This window comes from Nipponia nippon, unplaced genomic scaffold (assembly GCF_047370975.1).
Source record: "Nipponia nippon isolate SJK-2023a ecotype South Korea unplaced genomic scaffold, ASM4737097v1 scaffold_9, whole genome shotgun sequence".
NCBI classification, from domain to species: domain Eukaryota; kingdom Metazoa; phylum Chordata; class Aves; order Pelecaniformes; family Threskiornithidae; genus Nipponia; species Nipponia nippon.
In genome coordinates this window covers 8,746,671-8,766,047 of record NW_028262413.1, presented here as the reverse complement: position 1 = coordinate 8,766,047, position 19,377 = coordinate 8,746,671, and the positions used below count along the sequence as shown (strand labels likewise).

General features: G+C 42.1%; 1 protein-coding gene across 18 annotated transcripts in view; it reads right to left on the bottom strand.

Annotated features, from left to right (window-relative positions):
- Positions 1-18,410, bottom strand: part of SLC25A26 (solute carrier family 25 member 26) — a 133,706-nt gene extending 115,296 nt beyond the window's left edge. For 17 of the 18 annotated variants that reach the window (XR_015701183.1, XR_015701180.1, XR_015701181.1 and 14 more), the window contains exons 1-3: positions 18,195-18,379; positions 16,044-16,200; positions 14,261-14,370 (exon numbers count right to left, since the gene is read on the bottom strand). Coding sequence is in view for 12 of the 18 variants with exons in the window: in XM_087742892.1 (XP_087599018.1) it covers positions 14,261-14,370; positions 16,044-16,200; positions 18,195-18,227 (300 nt within the window). In the remaining 6 variants the exon portion in view is untranslated. Of the gene's footprint in view, positions 1-14,260; positions 14,371-16,043; positions 16,201-18,194 lie in introns of all 18 variants that reach the window. The other variant, XM_087742904.1, reaches the window with a different exon arrangement.
- Positions 18,411-19,377: the final 967 nt, after the last annotated feature.

The window sequence follows — 19,377 nt, the reverse complement described above, 5'->3', positions numbered from 1 at the left end:
GACATCTGAAAGCTATAAGCAAGTTGCATGAGCAAGGGTGAAAGACATAACTGTGTGGCTGCTCCACAGTAACTGTCCACGTATATGCTTTTACCTGCATCGACTACTAGATAAATAGACATGGAAGACAGACAGTAACGTGCCCTCACACAGTGGGAGCCCATGCACCTCCCTAATGACCAAGATCCTGGGAAGAAATTGCTTTTTAATCTGTGGGCTGTTCACATAGATGTAGTCTGTTGTTTGCCACAGGAAAGCACAATACAGCCTGCCAAACTCCGGCCATTCCTGGTGCATCCTACCAGTTTTGGAGATGACCCTGTGACAAATCAGCTCTCTATCGAACATCTGCATAGCCAGCCATAGAGAGGGTGCAGCAGTGGGCCCTCAGCTACCTCGGCTGACATTAAGGCATCAGACAACAGCACCCTGTTGACAGGGGCCACGCTCATTTTTCCAAGCAAGCTCTGGAGCCAGGAGTTATTCCTGTCTTTTGATGGGAGCAGAAAGACAGAATCAAGATCCTGTAGACCAAATCCTGGGGAAAAATGGGTGCTGCCCCATAAGCTCCTTCCTTATTTACCAGGTCAGGTAATACAATTCTCCATTTTTCAGACTCTCTCCCCCATGTCAATGCACATGTATACATACCATAAGGGCAGGAAGACAATAACACTGAAACAAAAGGCTCAAGTATTTTTAGACTTAAGCTTTAACCAAACCCTATTTTACAGCTACAAGCAAAACTATTATTAGTTTACAGAGCAGGTATGCAGAAACGACAATATTAGCATCTATTATCTTTCTAGCTTTTAATACTATAACCACTTCTGAACAAGAGTACTGAATTACAAAATCCTTGTCTTAAATCATTACCAGGTCAAAGAGTGACTCCAGTATTTAATTTATGGAGTTGCATTAGCCAGTTAGGGGCAAAAGCTAAAAATAGGATATTTTGTTAACATTTAGCTATGTATTGCTAAGACAGTATATCTTCTAATTAAATGAAGGCAATTTTTTTCCTCTGTCAGTTCAGGGAAAAGTGTTTTAACTTCTGGATACTCCTTGCATGCATCAATGCTGCCATCTCCTGGTGGGATTCATGTTGGAACCAGACTTTCCTGGTTATGACCAACATCTCAACTGATCACAAAGAATGACCAGTGCAATTAAAGTCTCAGAAGTGCCTTAAAGACAACACAAAGCCTCTTTATATATACACCAATTTAAACAGTTGGTTTCAGATATACTGAAACCTGTTCCTACGTGGCTGTAGCTAACAAAATAAGATATGCTGCAAACAGCACCCGGAACTTGCACAAAGCCTTTTGCATAGTCTCACCTAAGTTTATTGGCAACACCTTCGCTTAAATCACTAAACTTCTGCATAGGGGCCAATCCTACTTAAAGCTGGAGCAGTTGTTCAAAATTAGACAGTACTCATTAATTCATCAGCACAAGGCTACCGAGGATTTTTCTCTAGACAGTAACCCAGGACACATAATAAAAAAGAACAAGAGGGGATAGCCCTGCTTACAAGGCCTGGGTGACCTGCTTGCACTGAACCCCCTTGATGATTCAATGGCCAGGGAACTGCAAAAGCTGCGAGATACACACCGCTCGCTGCTCATCCAGGGAAACCAACAGCAAACACAGCCTACTATGAAAGGGGCTGAAGAAAACTCCCAACCGAAAGGAGATTTTTTTAATTTTTTTTTTTTTTAAATGACTGTGGTTAACATGACAAAGAAGCTGAAGTAGTTGGTTGGACTGGAAAGAACCCATTGCACTGCCACTGCAGATTCTGGAGTAAGCGCTTATCAGCAAACCACCATGACACCACTTCTAGTTCACTAGCAGGTCCTTGCTCCTCTATCCAATATGTTCTGCTCTTTAGGCAAAACCAAACATAAGACAATGACAATATCTTTAGAAAAGAGCAAAACTCCTCCTGGTCTTCAGAGCTATATTACTATCCAAATATTAACATATTCCATCTATAGTAACAGCCTTTTGCTTCCATCCTTTGTGCTCCAGGCTAACCATTTTCTACATGACTGGTTTGGTAGGATTTAGTGGCGAACCAAAGATAACATGCGTTTGTTTTTAGGCACCTATACTACCGCTTGACCACTAACCTTGCAGGCATGATCTGTGCAGGAGATGTATCCAGAAACGTTTGAAAGAGGACGGAGCAGGTGTTACAGTTGCTATTAAGGGCCTATGTTGGGTATTTAAACTGGGTCAATGCACAGCAGGTTTTTCTCAGAACTGGGGACGCAGCTGGTACAACACTATTCACAGCTTTGTACCTCTAAGGAGAGCAGCTTGAGAAAGCATTACCTTATGCAGCCTGGCACACACCTTGCACAGCTGATGATCTGACTCACACACTTAAAAGCACCCACAACCATACAGTCTGAGCATTTCTTATCTTTAATAACAGAGATTATCCATGCTCTTAAGACAGGCTACTGAAGGGCAAAGACTAAGAGCCCATGCTGTTAAGATGCTGGCACCTGATGTGCTCCTGGTAACAAGCTGATCTATTCTCTGCACTAACCTGGGACTGGGTGAGGATCAAGACCAAGTTTTTTCCACTTAGTAATTAGCCAGCCATTCTGCTACAAGGCAGGAGAAGAGTAGTCTGACAGAGAAGTGTTCTGGAATACGTTAGTGGCTGGTGATTTACGAACCTGTGCTCAGTGACTCCAAGCAAGTCTGTTGCTTGCACATCTAAGCCTGCTTTGAAAACTGGGTACAGAAACATGCAGTGAGCTCCAGAAAACTTTGCTGTGTTGCAGCTTTCAACTCTTTAGAACACTGTCTTTCTAAAGGATTTTAATTTTAAATTTCCCGAGCAGGAGGTTAGTTTTAATGACTTTATCTGTCTGAGTAGGCTGGGAAGCTTTAATTGATGTTCACCATATAAATATAATTTAATACTTAATACAGAACTAAAGGAACATACCTGGGGAGAGTTACTCTTAAATGTCACTTGCCTAAGTTTATTCTTAATCAAATAAGAATCTAATTTATGACACTATAAAACTTTGTATCCAGAGAGCAGAGACTTCAAACTAAACCTCACAATACCTGTGCCAGACAATCACTAACCCATTCGGGAGAAAAAGCTGCTGCACAAAAATGACAACAAAGAGGCTGTGCCTTATCAAAGGACATATGTTTAGGCTACAGTCAATCTGGCAACAAAATCCTAATCTCGCACCCCATTCTTGAAGGCCAGAAGGATTGCCTGCTCCAACATAACATAGAAAGAGCAAGAAAAATGGAGCAACTCTAAAACCCCACTCAAAGAGAAGAAGCAATAAAGATGTTTTTGGTGTTGGGGGGTGCTTGGGTTGAGGGGGGGGGGGGGGGGGGGTTAAGCACACTCTGCATTAGCCCTGGCCATACTCCTGCAGACAAGAGCAACCTTATAGCTCAGGTTTGTTTTGTTGTTGTTGTTTGTTTGTTTTTGTATTAAAAAAATACTGATTCTCAAAAGAGGTTAATATATATGACACAATCTGAGCACCTCAATTTCTACGTCAGATGCTCCCTTGTAAGTAGGAAGTTACTATTTTTGACCTGAAACACAAAAATGTCCTTTTCCATTTCTTCGATAACTGAATGATTAAAATAATAGGCGAGCTAAAATTAAGAGATCTTAAATGGCACTGATCTCCTTTGGATCCTGAAAAAGAAGGGGAAATTTCCCTCTTGGTTCAAGTCAGAGGCTCTCAGCAAACCTTGAATTTAGCACTGCAGCTTTCCATGCCTCTCCAAACTCTAAGTTTATGTTTGTTTCTTCAGATTCCCCTCTCCGATAGAAGAGAAAAAAAGAACTTTTTCGATGTAATATTATGAGATTAGCAAAGTATTTAATCCTCCAAATAATTGTTTCTAAACTCTGGTCACAACTCGGATTAGGAATGTTAGCTAGTGTGGTAGGTGGAGAGCATGAGATGTATCTGTAGACAGAAGATGAACTGCCTAACCCTTTCCACCACCAGAAAAATTAACAGAAAAGCAGAGAAACATGAAATACACATTTGTCATTTGGTTTCATATTTTCTTTGAACAGAGAAGCCTGAACTGCTGCAATCGCAGACCTGTAACAATTCAAACACCAATAAACTTTCATCTAAATAATTGCTGCCCTTTATGACCAAGACAGAACAAAAATATAAGTCTCTCTGGTCTGTAATTTGCTGTGGATCGCAACACAAGCTGTGAACAAGTCCTTCCATGCATGCTTGCCAGCAGGCTGTGCTACCTGCTAAAGCACAACTGAAGTGGAGAATTGAAGCATTAACACCTATTTTAATGAGGAAATTGTCTCCAGAGATGACAGGAACTGTCCACTATCAGTTTCCGCTTTAAGTGCCAGCCCCAGAGACAAAGCGTTCATCTTCAAAATAAAACCTCAGAATATGTTTATCTTATTTTCCCCTCCCACACTCAAGCACAGCACAGATGGTTAAATTCAGTCCTGTGCAAAGCTGCTGGGGTCGTGAACAGGTGACTCCACTCCTAATTTAAACCCCATGGAGAGAACAAGTTTTGACTAATGGGCTCTGGATGGGAAAGTTTAGACAATGCCAAGCTTTTTGTCCCATCTTTTCCTCTGACTGACACAATAGGGCCTTCACTAATTTAACTGCAGCTCCCCTGTATGCTGGCAGGAAACATTTCTTCAAAGAGCAATCTCACCCAGCAAGATCCCTCAGATCTCAGCACTTCCCAGAGCTTAAAAACATACTATTTCGGAGAGAAGACCATTCACAGGGACCGAATGTCGCAAGCATTTGGAAAAACGGAGCTTCTGCACAAACATTTTCAACTTCCTCCAAGTTTCCACCTTAGATAACTCCACCTGGAATCCACGCAGCTGTTTTGCAGAGTGTTATTTCACCCTGTCATTGCCAAACCAAAGTCAGCTCCTTATTACTGCTTTCCAGAGCTCCCTTCTTCCTGCTCCAGAGCATCCCCTGCACCACCACACACTTCTCTCTTCACAACAGCCATCTTGGCTGAGCCTCTTCACCCCAGCTGCCCCAAGTCCTCAGGTGGCTCCTTGTCCATCGCTTCAGTAGCCCTCTCAACACAGGCTTCTGCGCCTCTCTCAGATTTCCTTCCCCACGCATGGCTCTTCATTTGCCCAGCTATGTGCCCTACAACTCTTGCTGTGGGCTCCCTGCTACCTCTCCATCAGCCATGTCAGGTGTACCTTGGAAAACTTTTGTCCTCAAACAGTTGAAATTTGTGCTGACCTCTCCTCACAGCAAGGAGGAACTCTTACCCCAATTACATCAGTTAACAGGCAAAGAACAGGGAAAGTCTGTGAAGCTGACAAAGCTTACACTAAACACTTTACAGAAGTACTTCTCACTGCAGATGTTTTGAAAGTTTGTGTGCTTTGTACAACTAAATTGGTCTTTCAAAGTCCAATCAGTATAGAGTTTTGTTTCCCTTCTAAAACTAAACCTAAAACTTACCAGAAGTGGCCTGCTGCTACGCACATCTCTTTTGTACTCCAGCACTAAGTGTCTCACAGATTTTGAAGTTCCTCAGTACAGTCACAAGCAGTTGGTTTAAACTCAAGTGGCAAAAATCAGACAGCTGAATAGCTTTAAAAAAAATCCTGGTTGATGCTTGAATCATGAATTACTACATTTAAACACAGAAAGCCTTAAAACTGAGGAAGAGTAGAGCCTTAACTCAATCTACAGAATTGTCTGCATGATCCAATCTATCCCAGCAACGCTTCCATGACTGAGAGTCTGTTAAACTTATTTTAAAAGGCTTAGGAAACCAGTAACATCCACCAGCCAAACTCTTCTTTCAGCAAAAGTAGCATGGTGCATCCCATCCAGCATAAACCTGCTTCCACAGAGCCAAGTGGGGTCAGGCTGTGTTACAGGAGGACAAATGACAATGAGATTCCAGGCAAGAGAACACAGGCAATATTTTCTGGAAACACATTAAGTCTCCTGTTGAAAGATGACTAGTATTTTACAATTCGCTCGGTCTCTTGGGGTTACATTGGCCCAGAATACGGAAATTTCAACTACATTGTATTTTATCAAGTATTTTCCTTTAATTGATCCCTTACTCTTTCCTACAGCCTTTTCGCTTAAAGAATTACAGGCTTGTCCACATATGGAGCTATTCAGAAAGAGTTATTCCTGACAAATCCTGTACAAAACCTTACTTTGGAATAAACTTACCTTAAACTATGAGACATTTCCAAAGCTGATTCTAGCAGAATACGTTACAAGCCAGGAAATCCTTTTAAATTATTTATTTCACTTATATTCTTTAACCCAAATTAGCTTTCCTCTATAAACACTTTGAGCTACAAATATTTCTAAATGAGCTGAATATCAGCCCTAGGATTGAAAGAAGAGAGATGACTACCATCCAGCTTCTCCTCTATACTTCAAAGTAGCATGTCCTCCAAGCCCCGAATTGAGTAGATAACACAAACCAATCTAGGAAGGTCAGCTGAAGAAGTAGTAATACATGCAGTTAACATGGAGCATACAAGAAGAGATCAGCATGGGTGGCTGGTTAGGTGTTTGACAGTTCTTAATTTGCCGTTTCAGCCTTTAATTGTATGATGAATTTGTTGCCAGCATTTGTGGATTCATGCCTCCATTCATCTTTATTTACAAGCAATTTCCAGCTGCAGCTCTAATTTGAGTTTCCATCCACTTTCACTATGCTCCTTCTCCACTAGCTCTTAATGGCAGCAGTCTCACCTTCACAACCATCTTCCAACCACTGCTCAGCTATGCTTCTGCATAAGGATTTGGCAAAAATCCTGCAGCATCTGTATTGCAGACCTGACCTCACCTAGATTAATTTATGAATATTTCAAAATCCACCATGATTAATTCAGAAGACCACCTACGTTGCTGCACTCCCCACCATTTCTCATCTTGCCAGGGTCAGCACATTTCCCTTCTCAATGCCTGTATGCATCCAGAGACGCACAGCACAAGAGACAGAGTCACACCCAAAATGACAGGCACTGATGAATGAAAATAGCAAAAAAAGCTTAAGTAAGTACTGTGGAACAGGTCCCATCAAACTTTGACTGCTCTCAGATTTTGGATATTACTTTGAATACTATGGTCTGCCAGCCCATAGTACACTAGTTGAGAGGAGAATGGAAGCAAAGCAGAAAATGCAGCTTTTTGTTTAAAACCAGTTTTGTCCAATTCTTAGTTCAGTTCTTAGAAAAGGAGAGTTAAAAATTCAAAACCATTAGCCCAAAGTCTAGACACAATAAGTGCTAAACCACCTCTTCGTTGCAGCAGACAATTGTTGATTTAGAAGCAGCTCTCCCTAAGGCATCCAACTTGCCTGTTGAACTGAAAAGCCACATCTTCCAAAATGCAAGTTTTGGAGTTTCAAATAGCTAAAATCTTAACTCCATGTCTGATGTGAGCGGCTGTTTCATCTCTGTTAGACCGGACTCCTACAAGCTGATCTTCTAGGGCTTACGATGCTGCAAAGCCTTGACCAATTATCCTGCTGGAGATTCTTTCATGACATTACTCTGTGGATTTGTCTGACTCATGCTTCTGCCTTTTCCTCAGAACGGGCATTAATAGCAACTTTCTTCTCTGACCTAGCCAGTTACTCTCATGGAATTCATACCAATACACTTTTGGAGATTGCCGTTCTTCTATTAAACTGAAACTAGTTAACAGCTTCAAAAAGATACTGCCAGGGCAGAGGGAAGAAGGGGCTGATTCATGGACAGAGATGTTCATGTCTAAAATGCCTTTTTTTTTTCCCCAGAAAAAAAACTAAAATAATCTAAACCATGCACTTTCCTTCTTTATTTGAATTAAAAGCACACTCAAAATATCACTCTACAGAATCATGATTTGTAAACTATAAACTTGCTTGCATTCGGGCTTGCTTCTTCTAAGAAACAAGTTAGGGCTAGTAGAGAAAGCTATCTGAATTCCCCAGAAAGATAATTCCTGCATTAAGAAGCTTTTCTATTTGACATATCCCAACAGCAGATAAAAAATTCCCAAGTTATTAATACTGAGGGTCAGATGCTAATCACAGACGAACCACACACTTTGCTCTTATCACAAAAGTATCTTAAGTGTCAATACACTGGAATACACAAGTGAGCTTGGAATTTCACCTTGAAATACTTGTCCTCACCTTGCCCTGTGGAGCCACATGAGGTGACAATGTCACACCACTCGCCTACTTATTTAAGCCACAATGAGCCAGTGAAACGAATGTCCAGCTGCATTTCCATGCTTTAGCTGTTGCTCTCTTGAGCATGTTTCCCCTGCTACTTGGTTTAGCTTATGTCAAGTACGACAAGTCAGCCATTCTCATCCCCTCTCCCCAGTGAAGTGACAAACTTTTGGAAGTGTCAATTCAAATGGATTCAACATCCCTCCTTTCTCAAATTTTGGAAAAAAGTGAGAGGCTATGCCAAAATCCTTCTTGTGGAAGGACAGCCAAGCCTATCACCTTCAAAGGAAGCAGTTCCTACCTAACCATTCAGAGCTGTCTCAGAAGAACACAGATGAGGTTTCCATCTTTTCTTACAAGGTTCGTGCTCCAAAGCCTAGTAGGTAGCCCAAGTTTTAGCATTCTTGCAGCCAGACCAGAAACACCTTTCTAGACCTGTGAGCTTGTCCAGCATTTATACAACTCAAGGGACCACAGTGCAGAGACAATGAAGCAGGATGAAAACAAGCCAGATGAGGAACCTAAAGTATCATGGATAAGCTTAAAAATTTAACAAGACAAACAAATGCAGCCACAGAGTCACTAATATGATTAGGCAGCTTTCAGGATCCGAGTTACTCTGTCTGGTGCTACACCATACTCTGTAGACACACTACTTCATTGCAGGTAACCTGGGATCTTGCAGCCTTGGGGATGCACTGCACAGTGTCAACACATCACCAGCGCTGTAATCCTAAAGCACTCTGCAAACTTACACAAGGACAAAAGCACCTCAATAACTTCAGCTGATCGTCTACTTCCAGAGCATGGTCACCACCACTAGCTGCCAAAAGAACAGGACATCTACCTCCCATCCTGGTCCTCAGTCCTCCCCCACACTTTCTCTCACAAGTGAGCTGAAAGTCAGGTAGCTTGCTTTCCTACAGAGGGGGGGGGAAGACATCACCAAAAACAGCCAATCAAAAATAAAAGGTCAGAAAGATAAGAGTGAACCTGATATTTACAAGCAACAGCCCAAAACTTTCACTAAATATCTTGCAAAGCTCAGATCGTAACCATAACAATATCTAAATATTAGACGGAAAAGGCTGTTGTCAGCTAGCTTCTCTAGAGCGTGATCCAAACAACTTTATTCTCACCTCCATGGAAAGGCCAGCAGAATGTAAAATTAACTGTGCTGAATCCAACCAGTTTGGCACTAATGAAGGAAACCTCATCGGTCAAACTGGGACAAACTTAAACTTGTCCCATAAAACCATGTTTGCAGGAGGCTGGTGGGGGAGGCCCAGAGGAAGACTTCTCTTTATCAAAGTTTCTTGTAATTAATAGTATACACTGTCATATTAAACTGACATAAAAAAATCTGTACAAATCAATCTGGAGCTGTACAATTAACTCTGGATCTGTAAGACGCACCTGGTTACTATTTAAAATGGGCACTAGGAGGTTAAAAATACTGCTCCTTCTCCGAGTTACTTACACTGCCTTAGAATATTAAAAGTAAAATTTTAGAACATCTGGTTTTCCTTTCCACTCCCTATGATATCATGTTTTCCAAGCACATTTGGCAGCTTACTGTAAAGATACAGGCAGACTAAACATACAGGGCAATGTAGAGTCAAGATGAAAAATTCCAAAGCCCTGGATGCAGTAAGTATGTTTCCTATCTCCAAATTTTACAGTTACACAAGTGGTATAATAAGGGTTTTCCCCCCCCTTGGTAACTCATGTATTCTTCAACCTTCTTCCTTGATGAGATGATATACCATGTATCTGCCCTCCAGAGCTTTGGCTGTGTCTTTGTAAGTAATTTTTCATATATTATGGGATATTCAGAGTCCCTGTACAGCAAGATTCAGTTATAGGAAAAAATAATTAATGTTTAACAGGGTCAGATTTTGTATGTACTTTTCTTTATCTCACTCTGGGAGATGAGATTAGCCTTCTATATTCCTCCTGCCTAAAAGGAAAAAAAAAAAAAAAACAAAAAAAAAACCAACCACACACCTCCACACTACAGCCACTGCCATTTTACTGCTTGGTTTTGTGCCTCCTAGCCTGGAACTGGGAGATTAGACCAAAACAGTTCCAGGGGACTGCGTTTCCCATGAATTTACACAGGCTGTAAACAATATAGAAGAATGGCTGTTATAAAAACTAAGAGCTCCCATTTGACCGATTTCTCGCATGTATTTTAACTTGATGCAACCTTTGCATTTTTTCCTCTTTATCAATTTTATTATTTTTACTGGGTCACATTCAAAACAGATTAGTCAGCATTAACATACCTTTAAGCTTAGCACATACTCACATTTTATTGATGCACAATAAGGTAGCTGACTCATTTATGCTCACCAGTGAAGGAGCAGCAAACCTAGAAATCCAACACCAGTTTCTTGCTCTAAATCTTAATTTCTCCATTTTGTAAAAAGACAGTTCGGAAATGCAAAGAGATGCCTTGGGAATCCTAACATGACAGAGTCTTTGGCTTATTATGTCACATTTAAAAGCAATTTATATCACAGTAATTATTAAAGTGTACAAAGGAGGAAAAGTTTGCATTAAAAAAAAACCTACTGACCAAATAATAGTCCCAGTGGTTATGCCCTGATTAAAACTTAATGACTAATCAATAAAGCTATAATTATAACTTTCACCCCGATGCAATTTGGAATAGTTTATGTATTTCTATTGATCGGCTAAGACTTTTATATAAAACAAATGTGAGAAGATCTTGCTTTGTGCTATTTTTATTACAGGTTTATTGTAGCAAATCTCTAAATCCCTATCTCAATTATTTTACAGCTTAGTTCTCCCATCACACCAGGAGGAGGAGAAAAGCTAGCAAAAAGCAGAATCTTACTAGCTGAAAAACGGCTGTTAGAACATTGCAGTTTCCACACCATAAAGTCAGATTGCCGTTTCAATGGCTATCACTATATATTTCTCTGGCCTTAGAGCAGCAAGAGCCAAGCACATGGGACAGCCCTGAGCAACTTCTTTAACTATGCTGTATCTCCATTTGTCAGACTGAAAAAGAAAGCAGTGCGTGCCTGAGTTGTAAGGGTCAAAAAACCTACAGACCACCTTTGAAAATCCAGGCAGCAGGTTCTGTAATCATGCAAGGAGTCATCTGTAGCCAACTGTTCTTTGGCTGCTGATGATGATTAAATTACCCAGTTATAGTTTTCTCACAGAATCCTCACAGGCAGAGGAAGTATACTATAAACAACAGATTCGCAAAAGAAGAGACTTTCTTTTCAGTGAATTTTATCACAGAGCACTGGCACCTCTTCACGAGCCAAATCATCATTTTGCTTGATTATGAAACAGCACTTAAGAAGCTTAAAACACCTCTTGGATCTGCTGTTCCATGAGATATCAGGCAAACAAGGAATTTAAGAGCATTGGTGAAGTGGTGAAGAACCTCTTGCTGATTTCTAACAGCCTTTATAGAATTTCCATGGAAATAAGTTCTGTGCATTGCCTTAAGTTAGAAGTCATAACCTGACAGCACAGGCTCTAATCAAGATCAAAAAGAATCCACCTGAGGCAGCAACACAAACACATCCCACCCAGCCCTAAATCTATCACCTTCTATCTACTCCTGCCTATAACCACTACCAGAGTGGTTAGTAGGTGCTGCATTCACCTATCTTCATGTGCTTGGTATGTTAAATTAAGTTCCCTGGCTAAGTCCCATTCAATCTAACCAGTATCTTTTCCACAGAATAAAAATTACTTGGGAATCAAAGCTGAACCCACAGAGAGCAGGGAGAGCTGAACTGCTTCCCGTGGGAAGTAGCTAGGCTATGCTGTTATAATAGCGAGGCACCTGGTGCTAAGCCAAAATCACACAGATCCCTCTGCACTCCTGGTAGCTTGGGACCAACCTACGAGTAAGCTAAGCCAGCACGAGGAGTGCAAATACAGAGCTAGCTGTAATGCAGAGAAAGAAGCTAGCATCCCAAGAGATGGAAAAACTCAGTTAATAAAAGCAGAATATGGAACCACACACACAATAGATTTTTCTGCCCCACATCATGGGCTAAGTCTAAGTTGCAGAAGAGCCAGAAAAGTTAGTTTCATACAGCCCATTTCCCTCCGCCGAACTTGTTGAGACAAAGCAATTCGCACCCCATTTCATGCCTGTGGTGCCAGGAAACACCCAGTGTGACAAAAGCAGGAGAAAGGAGGTGGACAGCGCTGGCAGGAACAGCGATGGACTGTTCACAGCTGAACACCCAGCCCCGAACACTGCCAAGGCACCATGCCAACTCTGCAGTTAAAAACAAGAGTAGCATCTGGGGAAAGAAGGATTTTGCTGAACCTGGAATATATTTGTTTCAGCAAACCCAAAGCAACCTTGCTCTTTTTGTTTGCAAATAACCTCAGAAACTGTTTTTAAAAACAGAATATTCAAGCTTCTAGAATAAAGCAGTATTTACCTATAGACAAGTTTGTGTCTGGATCAGACAGGAACGGTCATCGTTTGATCACATCGAGAAGTGTTCTCTTTCAACACTCACTACGGTCTATTTGCACAGGAAGTTCCCCTTACGGAGTGTCATGCACTCAGCTCTTGCCAGAGCTAAACTTTCAACTCTGTGGATCTACGGGTTGTCCAGTCATCCTGGCATTGCATGTTGGCAATGAAATTAATTTTATGATCTTAAAATGGAATATAAAGTCACTTTCAAATACAGCCTTGATATTTCCTTAGTACTGAAAAATTTTCCTTCTCTCTCTCAAAAAAATTTTATAAGGAGTGGTCAATATAAGCTGGGAAACAGCCTAGATATACCAGATTGGAAAGTCACAAGGGCAAGAGGTATTTTATTACTTAAATTCAATAGGTTAATGCTGTTTCATTTGTAACTTACAATATAAAACAAACAAACAAAACCACACACACAATTTTTGCAAAGTCCATACTGTTAACAAGGCAAGGGCAACCTAAGCATCAAAACGAGAGAGGCTTCTCTTGTGACCTTTGTTAATGATCATCTAAAGTGTTCAACAGAATTTGGTCCCAATTATTTTGGGTATTGTATAAACCTAGGCAAAGCAAGCCATTACTTGCAGCTCCAGAACCTGCTATGAACAAAGCAATGGATTTAATGGATAAGAAACACAGCCACTTTTCCAAAAAGTGGGGGGAAAGAGTTTTCAAAAAGCTTGTATATAGAAATTATTTTCATTATTCACATGTATCTTTATCCAACCAATACACTAAACTAAGGGCTGCAGCTATCAGAGAAACCACGTGAAAAGCTGTCACTAAAACATACAGATGCCTATCCCAAGGGAAAAAGCTTCATTAGATCACCCGTGACACTTTGCACTGAGACAGGCTTCATCAGGAAAGCATTACACATAGTCTAGTAAGTGAAGCTACACAGCCACCAGTTGCCCTATCCCGTCACATCACTTTGTATGTCCACTAGGAGAGTCTGTTTATAAATACAATAAAATATTTTGGTAAATGGTGTTGGCTGAATGTGAATGCACAGAGGGAAGGAGAGGGAGATAATTATTAATTAGTTAATACTGGTTCTTGCGCATCAGCATGCATGGGTTTCAGATGATGACACCTACCCACTTTACATATAACATCATTGTCTTATGGCTATTTTTAAAACAAAAATTCTTTCCATGACCACCCCACATGAAGCTGAAAGGCCATAAAAGCCTTTCTTGAATGTTAACACTGATGCACAACCACTACAATGTGAAGGTATATTCATGTTTTGGAACAATCCACACTTCTATTATCTACTGACTCAGCAAGATCAGCCAATAGGCCTACTAAGAATTGTTGCTAACTCATTTGTTCACTTCGAAATGATCCTTACAAGTGCCAACGCTTCATTAAAAAAATAAGTAATATTTTTTGTAAAAACTGGCACAAGTACAAAGATGGTCAACACTCAAAGTAAGATATGACACAAAACCTGAGTTTTTATAATTGAACGGTTTCGTCTCCTCCCACAGACACACAATATATGAACCTCTTTCTTACCACTTCCCCAAGGGAGGCAGCCACCATATGTGTTGCTGGAGTCAAGTAAGATGTAGAGTCATGATGCAGCATGGATTTCACATTCTCATAGGTGATAAAAAATGCAGCAGCTGAAATTCAAGAATACATGCAGTCATTTAACTGTTCCTCCACCACAAAACTAGCACAAAAACATTTCGAGGTGGATTTTGCCACCTATTACTCTGCAACTGTAGTCGAAAACAGAATATTTTTGCCCCAAAACAGTACAACAGTATCAATACAATCTGTGGGATAATTCCTTCAGAAGTTCATGCTCCTGGCCATCACTGGCAAACCTCCCATTAATATCAAAGGTGTCAGGACTTAAGGCCATATTTAGTATTGAGATAAGGAAAGATGTGTTAATTAGTCGTGAATGTCGAGTAGGCTTTGAAAAAATTGTATCTTCCATATTCATAAACAGGAAGGGTAAAGAGGTCTTTTGGTTGAATTGGATGGTCTTTATTTTTTGAAAAATAATAAAAATAAAAAAACCCCACACACAACACCAAAAAACCCAACAACAACAAAAACCCCACCCAAATTAGTTGATTAATTGAAAATAAAAAAAAAAATCAAGGCACTTAATACAAGTCTGCTACCTTGCAGTGTGCAAAACTGTTTCAGTAGCAGTTATTAATAACTTCTTCCTAGCTACGGTCAGTTTAATAGTTTGCACTTAAGCTCCACAAAAAAATTCTTCCAAGCTTCTGAAGGACTTATAAAAGTCCTGTCCAGTGAACAAGAAACATACAAAACTAAACTAAGCATAGCAACATGAGCTGTGTTTATTCACTGCAACAGTCAACTACAAAGGCACTTGCACCTTAAGGGTTACTCCTTCTCCTAAAGATAATTTCAGTTCTCAGTCATACGTTGAAAAGATAAAACCACAGTTCAGATTTTGAAGATGTAAATCCTGAAAAAACTGACATGTCTTGCGGCGGAACAGATTTTAATTGTAAAGAAGGGCTATGTGAATTGCCTTCTGCTAATCAAAAGATGCTTATCACCTCAAAAGGAGATAACAGAGCAGACAAGATAAAGAACTGAATGTTTTTTATATCATCTTATGAAGGACATCAAACATCTGAAGGTGTCAGTGGATTTGTCAGCAAAGTTCTCCTAACATTTACTACTGACAGCATGGATTGCTGCTTTTTTATCCCACCCTACAAAGGCAAAATGGACAAAGGCATTAGGAATTTTAGATGCCTTTTCTCTGCAGGGACTACAAGCATTTACTTTTTTACAGCTTCCGTTTCAAAAGTATTCCTGGTGTCTTCTCATTTTAAGTGTTGCAGTTGTTTCCGGGGAGAAAAAGACTGGCATACCATCCCCAGGGCAATTAGCTCAAAGACCTCCAGTGCTCAAGCACTTTGAATTTTGATTCATTTCCAGTGCCATGAAAGAGCGGGTCATGACAAAAGCGTCCAGAGCAAGCAAGACTGAAGCCCTCTTTGGCACCTGGAAATGCTGTGGTGTGCCCCTATAAGTAAGGACAGGCTTGCAAGACATAGCCAGGAACACTTCCAAGGAGTAAGGGTTGCTTTTCAGAGTAAACATGCAGCAGCCTTCATTCCAGGCTTGCTCAAAGAGTTTGTTCAATACTGTACAATTCTAGAAACTGCTCTTCACAGCTGGACGTGGACTCACAGAATCCAAACAGTCACCTGCAGGAGAGGAAGCCATGGACATAAACGTCCTATGCTACATAAATTGCCACTTAAAGATGACAAAGCATAATCCAAAGAAAATTTACCATTCGGAAAGGATCCTATAGCAGTGGAAGGAACACCAGCATAGATGCCACGAAAACCACCAGCCTTCCTAAATCCTTGAGGACTCTGCAGTCTTGTTTTTACAGTATCCAGGGGAAAAAGGATCAAGTCAACACAGACACCAGCAACTCCACCAGCCTTCAAGACAAAACCATGGAGTAAAGTGCATTAATATTCATAGGGGTGAAGCTGGGTGCTTATGTGAGTAACTGAGGCATGCCTCAACCAAGGCACCACTGACCGTATCCTTTCTGAGGTCAAATTATAAACTGATAGTCTTACACAGACCTCAATAGCTTCTATAGCTATAACAAGGAAGCTTCAACAAAAGAAAGTAATAGATATTACAACTTTTAAACCATTTTTAAGGTATTTTCCAAAAAAATTTCAGTGTTTTGAACAGTACAAGCAAAGCAATGCAACACCTACCCACTGCACAGAAAAGCAAGACAGTGAATGCCACTTATCAAGACAACAGAGCACAGAATGACCAACACCTCTGGGAAGTTGTGTGATAAGATCAGAGAAAGACAGGGGCAATTCTGCTTCTCCTGTAAGCATCTCTAGAAAGCACATTCACATTTTTCTAGCAAGCGTCTTCATTGAAAGTATTAAACCCCCCCCATTTCCTTTGTTGAACAAAGCCGAAAGTAAAACTGCTTTATTTTCCTTCACTGACAAAAGTCTACAGGAAAAAAAAATTGTATTAAATAAAGATGTTTTCAAAGTCACATGGAAAAGGAGAAGGAAGGTTTTTATCCAAAGCAATTCTTACAACCAAACCCTAAAAAAATAGTTTCAATTAAAGCCCAGTCTTTTCCCATTGTCTGTGTTTCTAGATGACTTTTTTTTATTTTTTAAATTTCCCCAGGACATGGCTGATCTGTAGAAAATAATTACTTGTGAAAAACAGGAGGAGGAGACTGAAGTAAACAGAAAAACTCATTTAAAGAAAAAAAAAAAGAAAAGAAAAAATATCAATAGTTAGCATTAATCCATTATGAAACATTATTTAGATTCACTATTATTCAGAACAGAAAACATAGTTTGAAGTCTACCTCATATAGAACAGCTGCACAGATTTTTAACTCTGCCTGAAAACAAATCACATGTGTGTTACTCTGATTTTTTTTTTTCAGGGCCAACAGAGGATTCAGAGGTGTTCACTGTCTACTACTAAAGTTTTAATCAATAAATTAATTACTCTTTTAATCTAGCTGGCTATTTTGCATGCATTGATTTTTTTTCACTCTTTTTCATCAAAATCCTTATCTGCTCAAAATAACATTGATCAGATTTAATCTAGCCATCTGTTAAAACATGAATCAAAAGTTACTAATTGCTTCTTTAGTTGTCAAAGTTCTGTATCCTAAATGTCATTTAAATTCATGAAGCGGCTAACAGAGCACCTGCCAGAGGGCGGCAATACCTGTGTGCTTACGCCACCTGCAGAAAACATTAACGATTTTTAGATAATAAGACAACTAAAACGCACCTTCTCCTCCACCTTTCAGTAACAGTAGCATTATCAGAAATCGAACAGCTGAAAACCTTTACCAGGAGTTGGGCATACCCGTTAAACTTAACTCCAGCAAAATAAAGAACTAAAACCAGGCCCTAATCCAAATGCCCTGAACCACGACCTTGCGGCTGGCAGCCCTGCAGCGCCCGGGGCAGGGAGCGGAGCTCTCCCGGCAGGCGCAGGCCTGCAGCTCGCCTCACGCTAGCCCAGGGCAGCGCGTCCGTGCTTTTCCACACAGGACCGAGAGCGAGCGCTGGATATTTCCCGGGAGGCCCCTAGCTATGGAGACTGGGAGCTTTGCATGCGACACTGCCGGCAGTACGCGGTAAAAAGCAGCTGTGAGGGCGGGAAACGCGGCGCAAAGCGCAGGCTCCACCGCGCACACGCCCGGCAGCAACGGCTGGGCCGGGAGAGCGGGAGCGCCGCCGGGCTGCCGCCAGGGTCACGGCCTCCCCGCGGCCCCGACACCCCCCGCCCGGAGGCGGCTGCGGAGACCAAGAGGAGCCGAAACAAGGCCCCTCAGCGCGGCGCCGGCCTCGGGCCTGCGGCGCCGACAGCCGAGGCCGCCGCGTCGCCTTGGCAACGGGCAGGCCCGGGCCCGCGCACTCACCGCCAAGGCCGCCCAGGACTCCCGCGGCTCCATGCAGGGTTGGCGATACGGGGTGGCGGCACGGCTCTCCCCACGGCGGGACGGGACGGGACGGGACGGGACGGGACGGGACTAGACCCCCCGCTCCAGCCGTGCCCGCGGCGTGCACACGGGCGCAGCCATGTTGCCGCCCCTGACCCGCGGTCAGGCGGGAGCGTGTCCCCACAGCGCCTGTGCGCCGCACATGCGCACGGCGGGCAGCGACGGCGCTGCCCGCAGCCTGCCCTTCCCTCAGCTCAGAGCCTCGCAGGAAAACGTTAGCGCTGCGAAAGCACCCATCAGTTATCACTAAACGTTAATTAGTTATGACTTAATGGTGATTTGCTATACGCTAGCAGCCGTGCCGCTCCAGAAAAGCGGGGAGAAGCGCTTCCTCCTGTTCCTCCTGCCCCCGCTCCTGAGGGGTGGCTGGGCCCAGGTGGCCCTGAGGTGCTGCCCTGGTGGCCACTGCGGTTCTTTCCACCTGTGGCTGGGATCTGTTCAGAAAGCAAACCTAAGTCCACTGGAAAAAACAGGCATTTTGAGGGGAAAACATTTCAGAAGTCGCTTGGGATTTTTCCTCAGTTCATGTCCGCAGCGCAAGCACCCCACACGTGGTCCTGCTGGCACCGGCCAGCACGGGCTTCTCGTGGGCCGTTCTGTGAACACAGATGGGAGCAATGTGCAGGGAAATTAATGAATCCCGGCCAGGGTCATCTCTCCTGCCTGTTCCCGGGAGGTGCATTAGCTCTCCCTGGCAAGGAAAATGCCATTTTTCACTCTCGTCCCATCAGAAGCACTTCTGTATTTTGTATTTGTGTCTCTGAGGCCTCTACCCCTCTCCACAAAGGGCATTCAAATCCATGGTGGTTTCAAAACTTGCAAAGATGATTTTGGCACAGAGTCCTCACCCAGCAGGAAACCACACTTGAAATTACGGGAAATACGATTCCAGGGGAGGGAGAAGGAGCGAGTGTTGGAGAGCACTGTAGTGCATACAGAGCCGGAAAATCGGCAGGCTTCAATTCAACATTTCCTTGGCTGCGAATGCATCACTTGGAAAGACTTTGGACGTAGCAGCAGAGGATGTGACGATGCCTCACGTTCTCAGCATCAGTAACGGCCTTCAGGCAGCTCAGCTCTTCATCGAACTGCTAAGGGTGCT